General features: G+C 35.5%; 1 protein-coding gene across 2 annotated transcripts in view; it reads left to right on the forward strand.

Moving 5' to 3' along the window:
• The window catches only part of ESR1 (estrogen receptor 1), a 113,553-nt gene that overhangs the window by 36,232 nt on the left and 52,869 nt on the right, over nt 1-24,452 (forward strand). For both annotated transcript variants that reach the window (XM_050314880.1, XM_050314881.1), the window contains exon 4: nt 8,620-8,736. In XM_050314880.1, coding sequence (XP_050170837.1) covers nt 8,620-8,736 — 117 coding nt within the window. The remainder of the gene's footprint in view (nt 1-8,619; nt 8,737-24,452) is intronic.

Consider the following 24,452-nt stretch of genomic DNA (forward strand, 5'->3'; position numbering starts at 1 on the left):
TTGAGAAATCTCAGTGCAGGCAGATATCAATGTACAATCTTTCATGGAAAAGAAAAATCATATGACATCAAGAATACCATGTTACTTGGTGATAGACGAGTGCTTTATTCTTCACCCAGCATACGTGGCCTTCAGGAGTGTACTTGGTCAAGTGACTTGATTCCAGAAGCATAACAAGCAGTCACATCACAGCACACTGTACTTCTCTACTAAAATATTTATGGATTTTAAGACCAAAAAGGGCCTTTAAATCATTTAGTCTGTTCTTCTCTCAATATAAACTTTATGTGCTATCCATCTACAGAACCCAGTAACTTGATGGAATTGAATAGTTTACGAGATGCCCAGCCATTATCTATGGGCTCTAGAACTTTCTTACAATGGAGGCTTATTCTAATGATTTGTTCTCCCATCTGCTAAAAAATTACATTTCTAGTGTGTATTACTTTGCTTTTACTTGACATCCATGAACCAGACATGGTAACTACTATCTTTCTCCTGTGAGAAGTTCTTATAAATTAAGTCATTACAATCAAATCACCTTGATATCTCTAGTGAACTAAAATATTTCAGTTTCCTGCTGTATATATTTCTGTTTTCTGCGTCCTTTATCTTTCTACCTTTTCTGATTCTACCCCACACCCACAACAGCCTGTTTAAAATTTGGATTGCAGAATTGGATGATGTATTTCAACATGAGCCTCACAAATGCCATTTACAAATTAAAAATCCCCTTGTGACTCACACATTCTTTCTCCCTTATAATTTTATTGGTTTTTTGGATAGCCATTAAAGTGCACATGCCAGGAAGGAATTACTCATACTATCTCTGGTGCGCATCCAACAAATGCTTACATATAGGGGGCTGTGAGCCCCCAGTGGGAGCACAAGGGATTCAGAACAAACCAGGGTAACTCTCTACATTGGAGGGTTTCTCAAATTCAGAAGTACTGAAGTATTTTAAAAATCCCCAGTTCCATTTCCCCTTCATAAGACCTTCTGATGTTTTCCAGGTGTATGTTCTCTGCTTTTGTTTATAGCTGTATACTCAGACAAAAATCAGGTATATTTCACAAATAAGTCATTTAAAAAATACTCAATCATGGGAGGCATTACCAGTCCAGCAAGAACAGGTTGGCATCTGAGAATGGATGGCAAGAACAGGTTGGCATCTGAAAATCAGATTCCCATTCTGAGGGATTCCAGAGGCCTGCCTTTAATGTCTTGATCACGGAGATATAATGATCTTCAAAGTACAGGAATTCTTGAATCTGGAAGTATTTTACTTGTGTGGCTTGAACATGGATTTTAATTAACAGTTATGCCTTCTGAACATCAAGTAGGAGAGTTTTGGCAGTCGACTTCAAGTGTTATCAGTTGTTTGAACTTCACAGTGATAGAGCTGTACTTTGTTGAAAGTATGTAATGCTAAGAGGGGTGGTAATATATACATATTTTCATCTTAGTTGGTGAGAATTTTACTGGTAAAACATGTCTAATAAGTGGGTGTTTAGGTAATGGTGCAGTGCAGCAATTGCAATATTGTCAATTTGGGAGGTTTCTCAGATCTTCCCTTTAATTTTCCATTATTGTCTTCTATTTTGATGGTATTTTTGTAATCTGTTTTATAACAGCTCAGATCCTGCAGCCAAGAAGGCAGAAACTCCCTACTAGGACTGCTTGTACATTGGTACTATGGGTTGTCAGCCAAACTACAGAAGATGTACCTAAGTGAGACTAGCAGCCAACAAACAGGGGGCTGCAGATAGGTCTCAAGGTGGAAAACTCAGGTTTGCAGTTGGAGAGCTAGGAGACTGTTGGAAGTTTGAAGACTAGAAAATGTGTATTTGGAAAGTCCACCTGGGTTTAGCCACCTGATCAGCCAGATTCTTCTGGAACTTTTTATTTATTTTTGTGGTTTTCATAGTTTTTTGCCAGTGTCCCTTGAGTTAAACATGTGCTCTGATCATTGTCCCCTACTTTGCATTTTAAATTTCAGCAGTCTAATTGATGATGATCTTGTTTCAGAAGACAATTTTGGAGTGTGGTGATTTTCTAGTGAGTTTTAAGTGCTGTGTTCAGAATGGATAAAGTAGTGACTTCAGATGTATCCAGGATACCTCCTTATTTTTAATTGCCTAAGCAAATCATAGGGTTGCAGTAGGACCTTGAGCTCCAGTCCATCCTTCTGTCTTGTGATAGGATCAACTGCTGACAATTTCTTTGAATGTTTTTTGAACTGCTTCTTAAAACCTGTAGCTTGATCCAATGTTTTTTCTCCTTATCTTTGAAGGCTACTATGAAAATTGAATCTTCCTTCCTGCAGGTTAAGCTCATCGCTTGATTTCCTGTCAGTCACACCACAGAAAACAAATTGTTCTCTTTCCTTCTGCAACAGCCTTTAAAGCACGGAAGATTGCTATCACACTTGAAAAAAAAAATTAACCCTGTTCTGTTTTGCCTAACCCAAAGAAACAGAGGTATTATTCAACATTTTCTTATAGGTTTTGTTTCCTAAACTTCTAAAATTCTAGTTGCTCTTTTTGGGAGATTCACCACTTTCACCACTTTGTACTGTTATCTTTTTTTTTTTTTTTTTTAACACTATTTCCTTCTATATGGTGTTTTACAAGTACTGAACAGAGCAATTGCATTACCTCACAAGCCCAGCTGGTGGTATTTGTCTACGTGCATCACAGCGTAATGTTTGCCTTATTCACAAAAATATCACATTCTTCATAATCAATAATCAAGGTGTGATGCAGAATAAACTCAAGCATACTTTTCTGGAGAAGAAACCACTTCTTTTCCATCTTGTTTTGTGCATCTGAGTATTCCCATTTTGATGCAGAGGTTTGTACCAGTCATTACTTTTATGCTGGTTTTTTTCCCCATGTGCTATCTCCAGTTTGCCAAGATAATTTGTAATTCTTATTCTGTGGTCTCCTGCAATTTATTTCAGTCTGTCTAGCAGAGGAGTCTGGTCTTTTCTCTGTTCTTCTAACACATATAAATGTCACTTCCAAATGAATAACATTTAATAGAATTAATACTCCAATCACTACCCATCAGTAAGGAAAACACTGTATAGTACTGGATTCGGGACAGACATTATGGAGCCTCATTCAATATCAGCTTCCATTGTAACAGTGAACTCTGATAGTTCTTCCCTGAGACTAATTTTCTGAAATCATCTAAACTATATTTTCCTAGCTGACATATGAAATGCCACCCCCGGCAATGCTGAAAACCTTTCTGAAGTTGGGCAACACAAAGAGTAGAGAAGTCTCACTGATTGTTATCTGGCTTTATAAATGATCACTGGTTCTTCACTGCCAACTCCAAAGCTTTTCCCACCTCCTAGACAAAATTTCTAGCCTTTAGAAGCTGTACTTAATGTATCCTGTATCCATCTATAATGGAGTTTTACTTGCTCTAGAATATGAATGTTGTACCATATCAAGGAACAAAAAAATCTTAAACAGTATTGCATGTTGCAAGTGTTTAATGAATATTTCATTTGGAATAATATTTCATTTGGAAACTCACATTATTCCTAGCTCAGGGCTGAGCCTGTCAGCAGTTCAAAATATCCACATGGAAGAAAAAAAGAGCTTTACATTTAAAAATTACAATAGAACATGCATTTTTTTTTAGTCCAGCAGGAAAGTGCTTAATTGTTCCACTTCGTTTTAGTGACTGTGACAGGAAATATATTTTTGTAACCTCCTTTAACTGAGGTGGGTTTATTAATTTAAAATGGCTCCATAAGTTTCACTCCCACAGGCTTTCAGACTTTCTGCAGGTTAAGTTGTCCATTGCAGTCACTTTTGAAAAGTGGAAATCAAACTAGAGAAAACTGCATCAAATAACTAAAATGATAAATGTACCGGAAGCACATGACATAATTTATTTCCAAAAGGAGACTATTAACAAGCTTTATTTAAGTATGTGTACTAGTTTAGAACTAGAGTGGCGATTAACTGCTGGTATAATTTAGTAGCAGATGCAGTGAATACTTTATTGCCTGAATCTTTTGAATAAGATTATGTATTTCTCTCAAATATTTGATTCAATTTTATGACAAATTGTTGAAATAGTTGGGCTTCCTTTGTTACAAATGGCACAGCTGTTCCCCACTTTAAAATCTGGGTAGACATATGCAGAAAAAGAGACTAAGATGTGTTAGTTGACCCTTCTCTTCTATAGAGCATGCATGGTATTATGGATGGCGTGGATGGTATAAGCAAGCAAAATCAAGGATCACAGGTATATATCAGTAAATTAAAGAAGAGAATAACTAGTTTTGCTTTACATAAGAAAGCAGTACATAGGCAGAAAACAGTCTTTTTTTGGTCAAAATACTGATGTCAAAGAGTAGTATAATAATTTAACAAACCAGCAGTTGACTGTACTAAAGTTTCAGTTTCACAGATTTCAGTGCAGAAAAGTCACTGTGCTTAGAAATGCTCACGTCCGCTGCATGCTCTGCACAGTGAGAATCCTTTATCACAACCCTCTTCCCCACAGTAAAATAAAAATACTTGCAATTTCTTTGCAAGAGTACTCTGAGGATAACTACGTTACAGCACCTTGAAAAATACATTATACCAGGAACCATTCAGGTACTGATGATCCAAACCTGTTGCTATAACTGTAATAAAAATGCATTTATATTAATTTTCTTGTTGCTAGGAATTGATTGTATTTCAAGTGCACATGAGTAATTTGCAATATTTTTAACTTCTTTATATTGTGGGAGTTTTCTGTAGTAGAATTCTACCCCTTCCCATTTTAGATCAAATTAGCTGGGAAGCTAAAAATACAAGAGATTCATTCAAAGTCTATGGGAATAGGATGGCCATGACTTGCCTACAGCTCTCTCTGAAAATGCTTTTTGTCTCTGGAGGGATCATACTGAGATGGTTGTGAGTAATACATTGTGGGAGTTTTTCCCTTTAACACAGCTGTTGTTTTAATCATGTGCCAAGGATTTAAAACAATTGTGATTTATTAGCTAGGGAAACAGAAACTTGATGTTACACTCCTTGCCAGATTTTGTAGAGATTGGATCTGTATTTTCATCTTTTTTATTTGTCATGAGGAAAAAATATGTGAACATATGCATGCATGAAGACACTAGAAGGTAAACACAGTGTGGAAGCTACATGATGTAGTTGAAGGACGTAATACAGAATATATAGGTTTTAACCTTTCCTCCTTTCTCATTCTTCAGTAGTTCTGTGATTAATGTGTGATTCTTGGGGATGGTCCTGGGCAGGGCCACAAGTTGAACTTGATGATCCTTGTGGATGATCCTTCCAACTCAGGATATTTCATAATCTTTCTTTCTGAGGTATGTGTAGAAGGAGGACTTCTGCACTGGATGCAAATGAAGTATATTTTAGAGTCTTCTAGGCCTTTTTCCTTACTGTGACATGCACTTATGTGCTGCTAGTTTAAAACCAGAAAGAAGATTAATCTCCTCAGAAGTCCTGGGTAGTTGCTAAGAGAACCCAAGTTCCAACTCCAGAGACCTTGTCTGAGGGTAATTAAGCTGTGAATTTGAGTGTCTGTGCTTATAAAGGAATTAGGCATAACCTTCTGTTCGTCTGTGAAATCTGTTAGGAAAGAGTGGGATTTTAAAACCAATCAGTGCAGTTTTATTGGGGCCCTTTAACTTAAAATTTGTGTAGATTTTTATTTTAATTCATTCAACATTTGCTTTTACTGGGTTAACATATGCAATGTCCATGTGCCTATTTTTTTTTCTTTTTGCTCTTAAGTAAACTTTCCTCTTGCTAGTGGGGCTATTCTTTTCAAGGTTTATTTTTTCAGCTGCAGTCTTCCCACCTGTCACTTGCTTGGCACCTTAAGGTGTGGATAAAATCTACACTCTAACCTTCCTTTCATCCTAGCTGAAATGTATGAAAATGTTGCTAATTTCACAGAATAGCATCACAGAAGCATCTGATCCTTCCAAAGGTAATGGCTAACCTGGTAGCTACCTTATGCAGCTAGATAAAGAATAGTTTAAGAAATATGTGTGACTTGAGGATTGAAAATAAAAGAATAATTAAAGGAAAAGCAAATATTAATAAAAGAATAATTATTACTGGCTTTTTCAAAATGCATGATGAGTCAATGCAACCATCTCAGTTGAGGTGTCACACAAAATTCACTTGAATAAAAATATTCCTTTATTGACTTTGTAAAGTTGTCATTAAGCATTCTTAAGCTGACACACCAGCATATTAGTTTCTTAATTTCTTTGTACAATTTTGTGCTGCTTAAACTAACCATTCCCTACAGCTGATCTTGATATTTATTGTAATATAATATGGCAAATGTTTACACATTTAATAAAAAAAATTCTGTGTTAATTGCTCTTGTTCTATTATTATGACACAATATATCCTAATATATTCTTTTTTTTGCAGCCAAGTTTTACAGTCTTTATTCTGTGAAGTCTGTCAAGCACTTTGAAAGAACAGAGGATTGTCTAGACAGCAAATCATGTGTATGAAAACACACAAATTATGCTAGCCTTAAAATGGTAAATTCATGATAAAACTCTTCAAATGGAAAAAATATGATAATATGAATGTAGGAACTGTAGCTCTGTTACAAATAGGATGATTTTATGTACTATTCTACAAATCAAGTGCCTAGTTCCAAACACAGTTTGCATAAGGAAATATAGATTCAGAGCAAAGGAAAAGGTCATCAGCCACATAAGCACAGCAAAGAATGATGGCTGATGGTATTGATTCTACTTGATTTTTGGTTTTTGCATAGTCACTTCCCGGTTTTTTTTTTCCTTTGGAGATCTCAACATTATGAGCATCAGCCAGTCCAGCAAAGGCAGTAAGCATATGTTCAGCTTTGACCTAAGTGGGAACATTTATCTGCTTATTTTAGAGAGACCTAAATGGTGTTCTAAATTATTTGCTGTTTTCAAAGCCTGCAATCATTCACCATGTGAATTTACCTTTTAACTTCACTAGGAAGAAGATTAGCTACTCTGCCAAAGTATTTCTTTGCTTTTAAAAAGAGTAATTAAACTTTTCCATCTTTATCTCATGCTATTTCTGAGCTTGGCTTATGAAACAAGGCTGGCGATTGAGTTCAGGTGCTACAATCTTTTGCTGCTGTTTAGTATGACCCAGTAAAAGTGCATTTTCTTAAAAACATGTCTTTCTTTTGCTGCTTCTTTTCCCTATAGATACTACATACATGGTTGAGGCTGTTTTCTTTATGACTTGATTTTATTTTCCTTACATGTTAAATGTTTTGAATCAGATATAGAACAGTCTGTATCCCACCAGAGGAACTGAAAATTAAAACGGCCTTTCATGCTGCGTTGAAGTGGTGTTTCAGTTGCGCCTTTTTACCTCAGTCCTGGAGTGAAGCATCATATTTTGCCAGGATTATGCTGTTCTGTCCAGTAGACCTAAAAAATAATAATTCTATCTCTTTGAGAGAGTGTATAGTCAGTTGTCCCCCTCATTAACAAGTTTGCAGTTTGGCTACTTATTTTTATGAGATCCTAGTTATACAGCATTAGAGAGCAGATGTTCCTGGTGTAACCTGATAGTAATTTTTACTTTATTTTCTAATTTGTAGTCAAGGATAGATGATTTGATTAGACCAAGGCCTCTGTCAAACCTCCACTCTACCTCAAGCTGATCCCTCGACCTGAAAGAAAGAACAAACAGTTCTGCAATATTTCTTTGTTGTTGTGTGCTGTACCTTAGTTGTGTTCAGATGAATATAGAGCACCGATGAGATAAAATTGAAGTCTTTTTTTGTCCTTGCTTAACTTTATCTATGGTTGGAAAATAATTTTATAGCAGATTTAGACACACATTTTTAAGAGCAAATTAGAATAGAGATTTGTTGACAGTAACAAATTATGGTACACTAAAAATACTTGTTACTAGTATTGAGATGTAGAGGCTAATAAATGAGGAAGGGGAGCTCTGAAAGGAAAGATACAAGTAACAAGCTTGGTTTCAGTATATGATAATTTTAGAATTCGTCATGACTAAAAGTTTTTTCATGTATCAGACATGCAGTTGGAATTAGTGACATTTATCCAAGAGGTACAATTAATTAATTAACAATGGTTGCTTCTATTTTATATTGTTGTTTGTTTCTTAACTGTCCCAGACTGTAGTAGATAAAATCTTATGTGCATAGACCTTTTAAATTTTATAAACCTCATTTTGTGCAGTCTATTGGTTAAACATCAACATGCACACAAAACCAGATGGCATTGTATTTCTTAGGCTAAAATCAAGGAATTCAAGGCACTTGTTCATATTAATCTATCCTCTTTCATAAATGCTTCAATTGTTCCTTATTTTAATTAGCCTACAGAAGTTTTAATTTGTGTTTTAACTTTTAAAGACCTTGTGAATAAATGTGTGGTGAAGAGATGTTAGTTCACAATCTGTATCAATACTTTTATGACAGCTTATGATGTTAACCTTACCTCCTTCCTGAGATGTTAGATGATGTACTAAATAAATACTCAGTGAAGAACAAGGGACTATTACAGTCTGTTTTGTTGTGTCTGTGTATAACCATGTCCTTACTTTCCCTCTGGTTTTACAGGGCACAATGACTACATGTGTCCTGCTACTAACCAGTGCACCATCGACAAGAACAGAAGAAAGAGTTGCCAGGCTTGTCGACTGAGAAAATGCTATGAAGTGGGAATGATGAAAGGTGGTATGTACACAGCCATCAGCAAATCCTCAGCACTGTTGTCTGCCTTCCTGTCTTTCAACTTCATTGGGCAGTTGTTATGGTTTTTAAGTAAAGGAGAAAGCTACTGATTTTATTGAGTTGAAGTGTATTAAATCAGAGAGTGATTAAATAAAAAATTAAAAACTCCCCAGTACCATGTTATCTTGCCCAAATTTGCATCAGAAATAATTTCATTGACTTCAATGAAATTAGAATTCTTCTGTAATTATTTTAAACTCATTATTTTTTTTGGTCTCCCATAGTAGACTTCAGATTCTGATGAATGTAAGTTAACACAAGATTTTGCAACATTTTGCAGTTCAGTATGGAGAGCATTAGTAGGCTCACATTAGTCCATATTCATAAAAATAAACTTCTGAATATGTAATACTTGTTCTGTGAATCCTGGAAGGGAAAGTAAATTCCTCAGTTCCATTACTGTACACATATTTTAGATATGAGTTAATTTAATCCAACCATATTAAAGGATTGTTTTATAAAAACTGAGATAAATAACACTGTCTTGGAACATACTTATGTAATAATGATGTCAGAGAAGAAGAATCAGGCACTGAATGCTTAGGCTGAAGTGGAATATCACTAAATTTCTTCATTTCTGCACATTTAACATATGTCTGTATGTTTAACTTTTGGATGCAAAATTAGAAATACATGACAATATTGAAAAATCACTATGTTGTGTTCCTAGATGGAAGACTTTTGTAACATAGTTTTGGATCAATCATGATGCCTTCCTTTCTCCTCTGTGTTATAGTACCTTATGTTTGTCAAAAGCAGACAGAAGTTAGCTCTTTTTAATCCTTTAGAAAATGCCATGCTCCTAAAAATTAAGAACATTAAAGAACAGGTAATCATAACATTTCATAATCACTGGAAAGCAAAAGAAGACCTTGTTGTAGCCTACTAAAAATATCAGATTGCCTTTATTAATGAAGAGTAATCAGTAGCTGTATTGAAACTTGTATCTATAGGAAAAAAATTTTAAAAGTGCTCAGAAGAGAAGAGATTAGATCCCATGCTTTTTGTGTGAAAAGAACTAATTAAATTACAGAGTGGCTCTCCCTTTCCCTGGCACACCTAGTGCTTACTTATGTCACAAAAAATCTGGAGCAAGAGAGAGAAGTAGCTCATCATATTTGTCCTTTCCACAACAAATGATTATTTCTAAGTCCAGTCAAGGTAGGCCAAGTCTGGGAATCTTGGGAGAAAGAGTGAAGGGGAAAGAGTAAAGGGTAACTGGTGAGCTGTTGATGCATTTCGAGGTTGCATCTGCATTTTTTTAACTCAAGGATTAACGAAGAGCTGAGATTGATTTTGTTAATCTCAGTTTTGGGAGCAAGCGGGAGGAGCATGTAAAAGCTCTTTTTAATTCTAATACTTAAGAGACTAGTTGATTTTTTTCATGACATTTAGTTTATTGGTCCAGACATTTTCTTTTCTTCTGTCTTAACATCCCAGTATATATGGCCAGAACTCTTTAAAGATGTATGTCATTAGTATCACACCTATGATCTGGAGAAGTTAGAGCTTCAGATAAAGCAAACTAAAATCAGAAAATCCCATACATAAATTTTCCATGCAGCTTTGGCTTTGACCTTTGTACATATGGCAGATCATAATTAGGATATACAATTATGATTTACATTGATGATATTACATTTTTCACTTCGCACATTTACATCCAATTATGCTTACATGTATTTAATTGGTGATCCACTGTAGCAGTTTTATGTTTTTCATGACTCTTCTCTAAGATGCACATTGTAATAGGTTTTTGACTGTTCCACATGTAATTGTTTTACTCACATAAAAATTGTAAAGAATCTTCAACTATTATTATGTACATTAAAGTAGTAAAAAAAAAAGACTAATTCTGTCCAAACTTTCTTTGAAATATAGGTGTTCTGGAATTTTTGTTTTCATGCAGTGGCCCTCACTTGAGAAAAGTCCGCTGGATTTCTTTCTTTCCTTTTACAGTGCTGTAAGATTTCTACGGTCACTGCAGCAACTGGCTGTTCAAAAACAGTCAGTGGGTTTTTTTTGGTTGTGGATTGTTGTTTTTTTGGTTTTTGTTTTTTAAGGAACTCGACTCCCTATTTAAACACAAGGAGATCAGGGTCAGTATAAGTTGTATCTACCCCTATAGGACCACTAATAATACACTGAAGTCCATCACTGGTTCATAGACAAGAATTAAAAAATATTTATTTTATGGAGTCTTGGAAAAAATTCTTGAAGTTCCTCAGTTGCACGTAATAAATCTGGCATGCCTGAAGATGAAGTATTCAAAGAAGGTAAAGTAGATGAAATAAAGTATTCAAGATCCTTCTGGAGTCATTACTGATCCCCTATTGTCTGCATAGATGTGATGGAAAGAAAAACTTTTCTTCTAAAGGTAAACCTTTATAATTGTCACATTTCTCTGAGATGAAGATTACAGAATCTCAGAATATACTGAGTTGGAAGGGACCCACAAGGATGGTCAAGTCCAACCCTTAGCCCTTTACAGGACCATCCCCAAGAGTGGTGTGGGAGAGCATAATCCAAAAACTTCTTTAACTGTCTCAGGCTTGTTATGCCATCTGGTTAACTTTAAATGATAACCTTTAAATTTCTTTTGTTGTTGTTTTTTTTCTCTGAGGAGATCTCTTAAGCTTTTCTGTTTAATAGATATCCTATAATAACACTTCCCTTCAACACACTTATACCATGTAGCTCTGTGGTTAACAATGTTCTCTAATAATTTATAGTTCTTGTGATTGAATCTTTTAATTTAAATAATCTCTTCTTGCTCATATTGAAGGATCTGCCTTTTTCTAAAGCATTAATTGTATCATTCATACATTTGAATATTCAGTTGTATCTTATTGCTCTTCTATGTCTATCTCTACAATTTGATTATGATGATGTGCCTTCTAGATATGGTGGAAAACAGCTGTAATATTTATGTTCTCTAAACATAATCTCAGTTTTCCTTCTGCACTAAATTAGCTGAGGTTTCTTAATAAATTGTCAAAGTTGCTAACTTGTGACTATTATCTGTCATTTAACTTCTGAGTAATAATTGATATTAATTATTGAGTTTCAGTAAATATGGGGAAAGGTAGGCAAAATCTTGATTAAATGTCTCTGGATAATTCTAAACATCGGTTATAGACTATGGTTGCTGATGTTTTTCTCAAAGAAGGTCACAAAATAGCATAGAAAAGTAATATAATTTTTAATGGAGTGGACACAACTGAAATATATTTTTGGGGCTTCACTTAGAAAAAATGCAGGCTTCAAGTGGCTCTTGAGCTGTGTGGTAAGAACATTTATTTATGAGTTTCTGTGGAAATTTTATTGATTTTTTTTTTTTTTGTTCAACTGCTCTTACATCTTTTAAAAATTTCTTTCAGTACTAAAGAGTTGTCTTCTTTCTCTCCTCTTATGTTTGCAAGTTTGTAACTATGCTTCTTCAAGAGACAATTAGACTGCCAGAATCTCTCCTGATGCAGTCAGCATCTGAGGCACAATTTATAGCTGTTATATTTTATCCAAATGCTTCACTCTCTGAATAAGCCCAGAAGACCTTAAAATTATATGTTATTATTTAGTGTGTGCTCCTCTGTTTGTAAGTGAGGATGAAGTGGACACATAGAACCTCTTCTGTTAGGTAGCAGGAAAGAATAGCCTTGTTTTTATTACAATCCACAAATTTTTTGTTTTTGTTTTTGTTACAAATACCTTCTTGAAGATTGTTTCTCTTCTGGTTTGGAAAAGTATATTCCAACTTACTCTTTCACATGATGGGGGAAGTCCCATTGTCCAAATGGAGTTGTTACAACAGTTGCAACCCTGAAGCTCCAACCATGTGTATACTGCGGGTGATATCTGCTCCAATATGCACCTGGTTTTCCATTTCTTCATTGGTTTAATGACTTTTTGATGACTTGGCTCCAAAGAACCTAGGTTTACAAAACCAAAAGTACCTTATTTTTATTCCTGTTTACTAATTAAGTGTTTTTATAGTGTGGTATGTGAATGAGGATTTCTAGTTATTAGCATGATACATTCATCCCCTCCTTTCAATGTGTGACAAGTTAGATTTATCGTGAAATGTTCTTTGTGATCTGAGCAACACAGTGCTAGTGGAATTAGTGGCTATGGAAAAAGTGTGCCAGAATGTTAAATGCTAGATCCTTAATGAAAAATCAGTTATTTACAAGATAGTCTATGTTTAGCCACCCTGAAAACTATGTAATTCTTTCAGTTATGGAACGCTGATAGCTTCCAAACCTGAAGCCATGTGAAATATGGCAATCAAGGATTTGAGTGCTCATGTGCTAGATCAAGATGGCAATTATGTATATAATCGGGGGTATGTACTGTCTTTGGAAAACCTGAAATTTCATCTTGTAGAGAGAAGATTCTGAATGTTGTTTCTTGTGATAATGCAAGTCCAGCACTGCAGCGCATTTGAAGCCTACATCCTTCAGCGTTGCCCTCACAAAGCGTCTGAGAATATTTCAGAGATCACTGTGGTACAGCCCAGGGAATAAAAGGCTGTGTTTGCTGTAACAGGGTGCTGTAATCACATGCCTGGTGACTGTAGAAACTTTCGTTAAGTCCTAGACACTGGAGTCTTTAGGCTTTTCTCTTGCATTCTCTTGAAATAGTTACCCCCCTGTAATCACGTGGAATTCAGTCCGGTTCAGTGTGACAGTCTTGCTGAAGTTTAAGATAAATTTCTACAGGGAAAAGAAAAAACATTTGGCAAATTTTCCATCCTCTCAGAGAAGGACCTTGCTGATTTTTGTCTTTAAATGGAGAGAGCTATGCTTGCTTGCTGAATGCTGTATTTATTCATGCAAAAAGGCTAGAGAGTTATTAAAATAATTTTCAAAAGTAGAGGTAAATTGATGTCTGATGCAACCACTGGAAGAGCTCAAGGCCTTCTAGTTTTCCATGTAATTATCTTTAATTAAATATTATAAGGAGAAATTAGTGAATGAATGAAAATGGATAGTGGATGTGAAACAATTATGGGTTTTCTGAGGAAAAACTTTATGATATCTATTAGACATACTGTTCTGTACTCAGCCAAATAACTGTGTAGGTTGAGCCTGATAAATGTATGAGGAAATGTACTTTTTAAAGTTGTAATTGATGGGCTGAAAGCATGTGCTGAAGCAACACTTGAAGCACAGTTTTGTGAGTTTACAGCGGTTTTCTGGGAAAAAAGGTAGAATTGAAACCAGATTTTTTAGGGAAATGTTTTTTTCCCAATTTGTATGCATTCAAAGTAGATTGCTGCCATTGAATTGTCCCAAAATATGGTATTCCACTGTTTTGCCCCCCAAAAGGGAGAGATCACTGTGAACACCTTTGCCAAAAGGACTTTATCTTCCTACTGCACTTGACAGAATGATCTGTGCTAGAAGGAACTCCAGGAGGTCTTTTTTTAGGCCATCTGCTCAAAAGAGGCTTAATGCTGAATTTATACATGGCTGTTTAAGACCTTTACAGTCCCAAAATGGGAGGTGAAAATGGGACAAACTGCCTTATGCTTATTTATGTGCTATAATTAGATATATATATATAAAGAAAATATTGCAGAATTTCTAGTGTTTTACTATTGAACACCTTTTTGAGATTGTAAAGCTGATTATATCTGTATACTTGTTTACATTTTCTTTTTGTCCCTTTCATACTTAAAAATTCCTACGTAGGAATTATTTTATTCGTGATATTTTTTTGGGAGTAGATATAGCAATGAAACAGTCCCCATATACTTGCTAATTAATTTGAAATTAAATCTAGGGTCTTTGCTGTGCCTCCAGCTCTGTCTGCCACTTGTTCACATTACTGGTACCTCAGGGTGTCACTGTGCATTCACTTGTTTGGAGCAAGCCTATGCAGGTCTGAATAGCTGGTGTCTTCTTACTGAGCTTGAGTAATTCCTAGAGTACTAGAGCTACAAGAGAGCTGGAGAGGGACTTTTTAAAAGGGCATTTAGTGATAGGACAAGGGGGAATGGCTTCAAACTAAAAAAGGGTAGATTTAAATTAGATAGTACAAAGAAATTCTTTACTGTGAGGGTGGTGAGACACTGGAACAGGTTGCTCAGAGAAGTTGCTCCATCCTTGGAAGTGTTCCAGGCCAGGTTGGATGGAGCTTTGAGCAACGTGGTCTAGTGGAAGATGTCTCTGCCCACGGCAGGGGGGTTGGAACTAGATAATCTTTAAGGTTCCCTCCAACCCAAACCATTCTATGATTCTGTGATTCTATGACTCTGTTTCTTCTCTTGGCTAGGCATTTACAGTTCAGTTCTAGCATTCAGTCCTGTGTATCAGGTCAAATACCTTCAATACCCAATTAATTTAATTAATTTATAAAATTTCTTGCTGTCCTTGAGATTTATACCAATGGACTGATACTCTTAAAACTACTGGCTTTCCCAGATCATGACAGAGGTATAGGTAAAGAATGTTGCTGAAAGAACTTTATTGTGATCCCTGAACTATTTATGACCTCTTTGTAAATATTCCCTAAAACTGGGGCTGTTACCATACTGACTGTAACTAAAACTTATTATGACTTGTGCAGGAGTTTCAGCACTGAAAGGGATTCATTTGAATGATGGGTCACATGCACTGTGACTGCCAAATATTGAATGCCAAAATACAGATTAGGATGAATCATGTTTTGCACCTTTACCTTTAATTAGTAGATCATTGGTTTTCAAACTGTGGGTTATGAATAGTCATTAGAGACCTCAAGTGACATTTGCCTGCTTATTCACAGCATTTTTTTTGTCACCAGGTCTTTAAAAACTTAACATGGAAGACCAGTTTTATGATCTGCATTTTAGTTGGTAGAATTATGGGGCACTGTGATATGTAGTGAGACTTGATCACTGAGCAAAGAGGTGGCAGAGCTAGGAGTAGAATCAGAATATCTGAATCTAAGCCCCCACTGTGGCCACTCTTCCTCTCTCTCTAATAGGAGATAGTCCTGATTATAGAGGAGAAAAAAACCCCAGTTTGGAAAAGATGAGAGATATTTTTTGAAAACAACGCTCACATAAATAGACATACAGCATTCATTCACTTAGGAATAGAAAAGATTGCAAAATCCAGGTGCACAGACTGAACACAAGTCTATTATGTATTTTTAGTACTGAGTGTCTAGATATCCTTGTCAGAAGCCAAGACTATTAAGCACTGTCACTTGAGGCAGGCCTGTTTGAGGTTAGACATTAAATTCTGATTAATGTTTTAGAAGATTTCAGACAATGTTTCTCATTTAAAGTAATTGTCAACCCACCTGGGTTTTCAGCTTGATTTACATTTCTCGTTGATTTTCTGAAAGACAAATTGATATAAAATAAGGGAGTGATTGTCTGAATCATATTCAAAAGAAGTATCTATTAGGCCTGAATTTGGAAAGTTGTGTTACCTTTCAGTAACCAAATAATGTATTTATATAGAGAGAACCAAGGAGAAAAATTCTCAAAGGTCTCAAAATCACCTTGGAAGGACCATCAGGCTGAGATACATAACAGTATTAGAACCTACATTGCAGTCGTAGCTACAGCAATGTGTTAATAATCTATCAAGAACATAATTATATTATTGACTTCTATTTATGAACAGCAGCTACAGTGACCTTATGTTTCAGAGGAAATTGTAAGATTTTGTTTTATTTCCAATGAAGCATTATAAAGCTATTGAATTCAGCAGAATGAAACCTATCTGTAAAGTGAAATTACCATAAGAGGTCATTAGGAGCTTGCATCCACCTTTTGGACTCTAATGCCAGTTGTGCTTAGGCACTCAGGTTTGTGCCTGTAAGGGAACTGTTGGCTTGTTCACACTGTTTTCCTTTTGCAGTCCCTTGCTATTGCCAGTGGCAGCAATGACACCAAAGTGAGTCTGGACTGAGTCCCGGAGGTTTTCTCCAACATTTTAGTAAATCCTTCCCATAATAGGACATTTGAGGAGAGGCTTTTGGATTTTTGGCCTCTTCAACCCTAGCTTTAGTTCCAGAAAGGTAGGTTTCTGGCATAGAAAAATCTGGTTTTCTTCCTTTGCGTGTAAAGGATTCATGTGGCATCTCTGCCATGGCCTGTTCTGTGCATTCTCTCTTAATACTGTCATCATGAACTGGGCAAATGACTCTCTCCCTTTCTGAAGGGTACCTTCTTATTTATTATATCTTATCATGTACATTTAGTCTTTCATTGTCAAGCTAAATGTCAAACAAAACACTAGAGATTTCTTCTCTCTGGCAATTTTTAGTGGAATTCTGATGAGATAGGTTGGTCTTGAAGAGCAACAATTTTATTTAGAAGAGAAGGTGATTCCAAGCACATTTGAAAACCTCCTTTGTCAAACTGACAAAATTATGGGCTGTTACTGCTGCAAGGCTGTGCGTCTATATAGAAGTGTCAGATGTCTCTTCTCTGGGATCTTCTGACAAGGAGCAGAACCGTGGACAGAGAGTTGCAGGTTCAAAGGTTCTTCCAGACTGGGACGTTAGCTCATAAACCATTTACCCATCACTGTTACCAAAACCAATCATTGATCTATCAATCTATTGATCTATCTTTTTGCAGTCCTCTTAGAAAAACAAAACAAAACAAACAAAAAAACCCACAACAAAACAAAACAAAACAACCCCAAAAACAACAACAAAAACCCCACAAAACCCCAAAAAACAAACAACCCCCCCCAGAACCACACCAACCAACCAAAGAAATCAAACACCCCACCCTCCCACCCAAAAAAACCCCCACCAACCAAAAAATCATTCCTTTTCCTTCCTGCTGTGATTTTTTTCCTCCCCTCAGTGTGGCCACAAACTGTTGATGGCTACGGAGAGTTTCAGCAGGTTCCCACACCATCCTCGCACTTGCTATCCACACTCTGACTTTTCTCCTCCTCAAATTTATTTATGAGCCAAATGTCTTCTTTTTGTAATTCTGTTTAATCTAGGTGTTAGCAGTCTTTTCCTGTGCTTAGGGTTGTCCTGTACTATAATGTTTCACTAGTCCTGTTCTGAAACTGTTTCTCTTTGGAACTACAATAACTGTGTTGCTGAAATGGAAAGGTAGCAGTAAAAGGAAATGTTGGTATTACCAGGAAGCCACAAATAAGGAAGAAAAACCATGAAAACTAAAATCTAAGTTCTGAACAGACAGTTTTTAATTTAGAGTGTCTTCCCTGGGTTATAAGTTATTGTTTTGCACAATAGTTACAGTAAGACATGAAACAGTTCTGGTATGAATGAGCTATTGCTTATATGTTTGGTGCCTAGAATCTGAACTTCAGTTCTCCAGTTCTGACACTTAGCTTACCTTTATGTTTTGACATCAGGTTTCCAAATCTGCTTTGCTTCCACTAGTTTAAATGCTTCAAATGCTATCTGAATGTCTATTAAGTATAAAGTGGAGTTTATTTTGTAGATCTCTGACTATTGCATTGATTTGAAGAGTGGTGCCTATGTACCATTAGTGGTACAGCTCAAAGTTATTTGTTAATGACTTTCAAGCAGTAATTGCATTCTTGTGCCCATGGCTGGGACAGTGACTGGTGCTGTTATTACCACCTGAGTGAACTGTATGAGGCAAGGCACTGGTAGCAGTGAAAAGATAGTGGACAGTAGCGAAACATTTTCCATGTAATTTATGGTTTTTCAAGAAATTAGGGGACAAAAAAAGTGCCAGGTATAGTGCTAGACTTTTTTTTTTGTGTATGGTTTGAAATATCTGACATCTGTTTAGTTCAACAGCATATTGCTTCTCCCATGGTACTTTGTCAGAAAGAGGGTACAGAATTTAACAGTTTATGAATTTGTTTCCCTGGACTTCCCCTCTAAATCTGGTATCTTCTGGTAACCTAAGGAAGCAATTGGAATGAATACAACTTCTCTTTGAAACACTGGAAAACTAGTGTGCCATTACTCAAATTGTGACTGTATGTAAACACTCACACGAAAACCATCTTCTCTTATTTTGTTAAAAAGCCTTTCTTTTATCATTGAATCACAATGTCTAAGCCAAGACTGTATCTACAGGTAATGCAGTTGTTTGCAACTGAGTTACAGTTGTTTTCTAGCCTGTGCATGCATCAGGGCTAGCACATGCTAGAAGAAGAAAACTCTTTCTGTGATAAAGTTTTAGATTGAAATATTTGTTAAGTAACACACACCTCCATACCAACATGAGATGAGTAAGGTTTACCGATGGTGACTGATGTGTTGCTTTTAATTTTCTTGCTTGCTTATTGTGTTTTTCAGTCTTTCTACCTTGATTTTAACATTTTGGGTTTTTTGAGAAGTTGAAAACATTATGAATAAAAGAGCCCTGGGATCTTCAGGTGAAAGATATTAAAATATGTTCTAATAACAGAGTACCTGAGATGCTGCAGCTTTGTCACAGGTGCAACGTATGACCAGCTACATTTTGTTCTACCCACATGAAGTTTATGGTAATATATATTATGACAACTAAAAAACCTACTAAACCTAGAATTTTATGGTAGCTTATGAATTTTGCCATAGATCATATTAAAAATATTTTATTATTAAAATAAACAATACATCCCTAAATGGTGTTTCTGTAGAGAAAGACAAGTGACTAGTTTTTTCTGTCAAGGCGTTGCCCATGAAAGGAGGTAAGGATTACAAAGTTATTCTTTCAGTACTTTAAAAATCTGTAGTGCAGTATAAACTCAAGAAGTGCAAGGATGCAGTTAAAATTTTTGGAGGGAAAAGGCACAGAGTTATACTGAGTGCTACATTGTAAAGCAAGTATTTTAGGAAGTTAGACTTAGTTGTTTCAGTCATTGCATAAAAAGAAAGATAATGCCGTGTGTTACTTCTGAGCCAAGAAAGATATCCCAGAAAAAAAAAAAAAGATATTGTTTAACCTGGAGTGTATCACCTCTATAAGTGTATAAAGTTATACACTTACATGAATTTTATATGCATAAAAATTTATGCAAGCAACAGGTAGAATTACTTCTCAAACCAGTAATTATGTCCTGGTTATTGATTACATCCTAGAAGCATTAATTAATCCCATTTGCCACATCAGTTCAGTTGTCTTTCCTCCTTCAGATCTCCATCAGTTCTCTTTCTATCTGTTTCAGTTTTTCTTTCTATCTATTCTGCTTTAACTGTGATTCTTAGGTGCTACAGCCTGATCTTCCAGGGCTAAAAGGAGAAATAGCAAAACAGTTCATTGAAAACTCAGTGGAAGGAAGAATAAGAAATAAGAAAGAGTAGTGAAGAACATTTTTTGTTCTTCTCCCCCATTCTCCTGCAAATATAAGCTCCTGAGGTAGGGTGAGAGTTCTCACCAGTTATCTTTCTTTTCCAAATATTCTCTCAGGAGGAAACAAAATCTTAATCATACACATAGAAAGCATATGTAATAACAGATAAAATTCTTTGTTTATAAATTATGAAGTAAAACCTCCTCTTTCCAGTAGACATTATATAGCAGTTTCTGAGACAAAACACTGTCTCATCCCACTGTATGGACCTGGAATTCTGAAGTCAAATATGCCACCACTTCTGAGTTGCACAGCATGTGCTTCCTTTACCCATCTTGGAGAGATTGTTGTGCTTCTCTACAGAGTTAAAAAAGGAAAGTGTTCCAGAAGTGAATGTATTGTTATGGTCCAGCTATATGATGATAATGAACTTCTAAATTTCTTGAAAGAAGGTGATGATTGTAAATTATCATACTTTCATATAGCTGTACAGTTCTTCTAAGATAAACAACATAGTTTTACTGAATGGGATATTCTGAGGAAAATAACACAGCTGCAACATCATTATCACCTATTGCAAGACAAGAGATAATGCTCTTGTCACTAATGTAGTTGCATTCTGCCTACTTACATTTTTCTATAAAATGAGAGTTATGTCCTCAGCCAAACCATAGGTAATTTGTGCATGTCACACTGCAAGAGCTACAATTGAATTGATAGTTCTGTATGATATACACAGTCATGATGTATAGAAGTAAAGTGTATTGGTGGTTGATGAAAGCAGCAAATGCAGTTCTCAAATGTCAGAAAATACAGAACTTATTGAACCACTTTATGGTATGATCATAAATATCCTTTGCCCTCCAGAAAACTGAAAAATTTTGCTCTTGTTGCCACCGTGAAATACGTGTCGTCACACTAGTATATTTTGCAAATTGTTTGCAAGCTGAACCACAGAAATGTATTTAAAACAGAAACGTAAAAAAAGGCCAGAGTTTTTTAGGTTGTGGACATTGCTAGGGCTGACATCTCATCTCTTCTGAGGTGATCCAGAAGATCCCAGATCAAGGACAGGTCGTGTTCGTGAGTCTGGGCTCCATATGTAAAGTCCTTAGAGCTTTCTCAGTGATTGATGACCACTGATACATGTAGTAAAAATCCTAGACCTCTACTGAATTTTGGGAAGGTTCATTAAAAAAGTATTGAGGAATGTTTTTGGGGTTTGGTTTTATTTTTTCCCCTGCGTTTGCAGGTAAACAAGATAAGGTTAAACATGCAATGCACCCGAGGGTTTTAACCTTCAGAGAAAGCTACTATTTAGAGAGAATAACTTTATTTTGGTTTTTGATTGCAGCTTTTGGAAAGCTGTCTAGAACTTCAGCAAAACCAAAATGGAGCACAAGAGACTGGTTAATAAATAGGTTGTAACTGAATAGGCTTTACAGTGACAGGCTATTTCCACATTACTACCCATCCCTGGTGTGAGCAGACAGAGTGAATGTTGTGTGTATGGAGAAATAGAAGATGAAGGGCATTTGCATTTTTTGTACCATGTAACTGAAAATAGCATGATAGGTATTCTGCACAGCAGGTGAGTGTTGCAATGAAGACAAAAAACAATAACAGTTGTGGTTAGGATTTCCAGAATATTGAACAATAGGAAGGGCGTAAAAATATCTTGGCTGTTTCGATTTTGTCAAACAATCATTTTGTCTCAGTCTTGATGTAAAGTAAAGTTTATTGGGCTTTCTCAAATCTATTCCGATTTATTGCAGCCAATAACCATTCTTTACTGACAAATATTCCTACCAAATTTTCAATAATAAAGACGTTGAATAATATTATATAAAGCAGCTCATAGGGAATATATTTAACTGGAATAGTTTTAGATTATTTATACATCTTCAAATCTAAAATCATTATTCTATGGTGTTCACACAGAGCCAAGCAAATTTTAATTTATTTGGTTTCCTCTTCTTTTTCCTCTAAGTATTCTTGAATATTTTATATAATACTGAAGATATAAAGGTGGATGTTTGTTATTAGGAGTAGGCTGGAATAAAAGATGGTGATTAGATAGCTGAGATTCAATGCTCATGCAATGAATTCTTATTTCAGGAATTTTTGTTTTAGCAATCTGGAATTTATTTTTTGTTTTATTTTAATGATGTGGGAAAACACTAGTTAGTTATTTTGTTGGTTAGCATTGCTTCCACAGGCATAGAATCGTAGCATCTTGGATTGGAAAGGACTTTAAAGATCGTCTAGTTCCACCTCTCCTGCTGTGGGAATGGCATATGCAATTTTACTGTCCCTATGTGATTTTATTGGTGATCAGGTTCCAGTAATTTGATTATGTAATTACTTAGCAGTTTTGAAACATGTCTTCATATCTAAAAGTCTGACTGAATTTACATATGAAGCTTTTCAAAACTGCCTTTGAAAATCTTGGCTCTTGTAGCTTTAAAACTCATGTGAAAATTGTTTTAGAGCTTTTACAATATACACAGAACTTCAATTTTTGGTAGAATATTGTATTTTGTAACATTTGGCAATTCAAGTCCCTTTATTGGCTGAACTGTCGAATCCAAATTAATGCATTCAAATATTTTAAAAATCCCTTATAGTATCACTGAACTTTTGCACTTTCGCAGTGAAATTGTAGCCTGATAGAATTACCTTTTTTGGAATTAGTGACTGTGCATCACTATTCTCTCTATTTAATAGAGATAAAATTTGATTAAGTTGAAGGAGACTTGGAAGTACTTGCATTTTTCATTATACAGATTCAGAACCTTTCTGTCTGTGATCATAAAAGCTGGTGATGTGATGCAGATGGAATGCATACTCTTACTGACTTTTTTTTAGATTCAGTCTCTACAAAATCCATTTGCTTGGTTGATTTTTTTTTTAATCCCAAAATAAAAATGCAAAAAATAAATTTGTGTGGGACATCTTCTCCAAACTGGTTATGTTCAGCTTTGCTCAATGCACCACTTTTTTTTTCTCAGGTGAAGGAAAGCCAGTGGTAAGCTTTCAGATGAATTAAAAATAATGGTGTTGTTCATTTTTAGCATCTAGTTGATTTGTGAACATCTGAATGTGCTTGCATTTGTTACCTTCCATTTGTTATGTAAAATCCTCATTGCATCCTTTTTGTACTTACCAAGGCAGGACTGGACTAAGTAAAAAGCAAAACCAAAATTTTCTGATCTTCCAGTAAGCTATACCATGGCGCCCTGTGCCTACCTTACACCAAAGATGCCCTATTTATATTTATTAACCCTTAATGGATTTTGTTCTCCATCAAATTTGACCTACAGCTTTCTAACTATATTAACTTCTAACCTACTCACACTTTCAGTTTTGGTTTTCTCTACATGGTGTCAAAGAGAATCTCTTCTTGTCTGTACTGATCTTGCACAGGGTATTTTCATTTGGTACCATCTTGTATTAGAAGAGAAACATTAGTGTTTTGTACCTTATTCTTCATCTTGTTACTGATGATTTTGTAGTCTGGTTTGTAGGCCGAGCAAACATACTGAATGTAGCTGTTTCTCACACAAAGTTGTTTCACACTTCAAATAATCTTATTTGTCTTTCTCCTATCCCTTTTTCATTTATTTTATTTCTCTTTTTAATTTGGGCAGAGCAGAACTGCATATAGTGTTCATTGTAGTGTGCCTCAGGAGTTAATAAAATCTGTGATTTATGAAGCTGCTCTGTACTCCCTCTCCCAGTAATTTCTAGCCTTCTATTGACTTTCTAAACTAACTTATCTGATGCTTTTATAGTATTATTCTAACCCCAAGTTCTAGTTTCTGTATTACGTCTGTACATCTATTATGAGTACATGGAACAGTACAGACCCCAAGGATACTTTCTCTTTGGAAGAAAATTGCTAGATGAGAAGTTGTAAAATTTGGAATGTGAGAAAGTTAACAAATGCTTTAGTTTCTATGAACCATGTGGTGTTGTTCACTTGCTTATTTCTACATGTTTCACAGGACAATTTTTACACAAAAACATTACATTTATAAAAGGATACAACAAAACTATCTGTTACAGATAGAGCATGAGTGCTATTGAATTTTACAAGGAAGCTACCCATGAGAATATCTGCAGGATGACTTTTTGCCAAAATAAGTCTTGCATTTTTTCTTAATAGCAAGAGTCTCCCTCCCTCTCCTCAATAAAAACTGCTTAGTGATAGGAAAGATTGGTATTGCTGAATGAAAAATGGCAACAGCAATGCACTGGACAGTTTTGGCTTACAAGTAGTTTAGTGAATGGAAAAATGTAGAGAGCTTAAGTAATAGGGGTGATGAAAGATTTATTGAACTTGCTTTATCTGAATAGATTAATAGAATAGAATCATGAAGCCTACTAGATTTTGAATGAATTAGACATAAAATG

Source organism: Myiozetetes cayanensis, unplaced genomic scaffold (genome assembly GCF_022539395.1).
Source record: "Myiozetetes cayanensis isolate MyiCay16 unplaced genomic scaffold, myiCay2020 scf2-11, whole genome shotgun sequence".
NCBI lineage: Eukaryota > Metazoa > Chordata > Aves > Passeriformes > Tyrannidae > Myiozetetes > Myiozetetes cayanensis.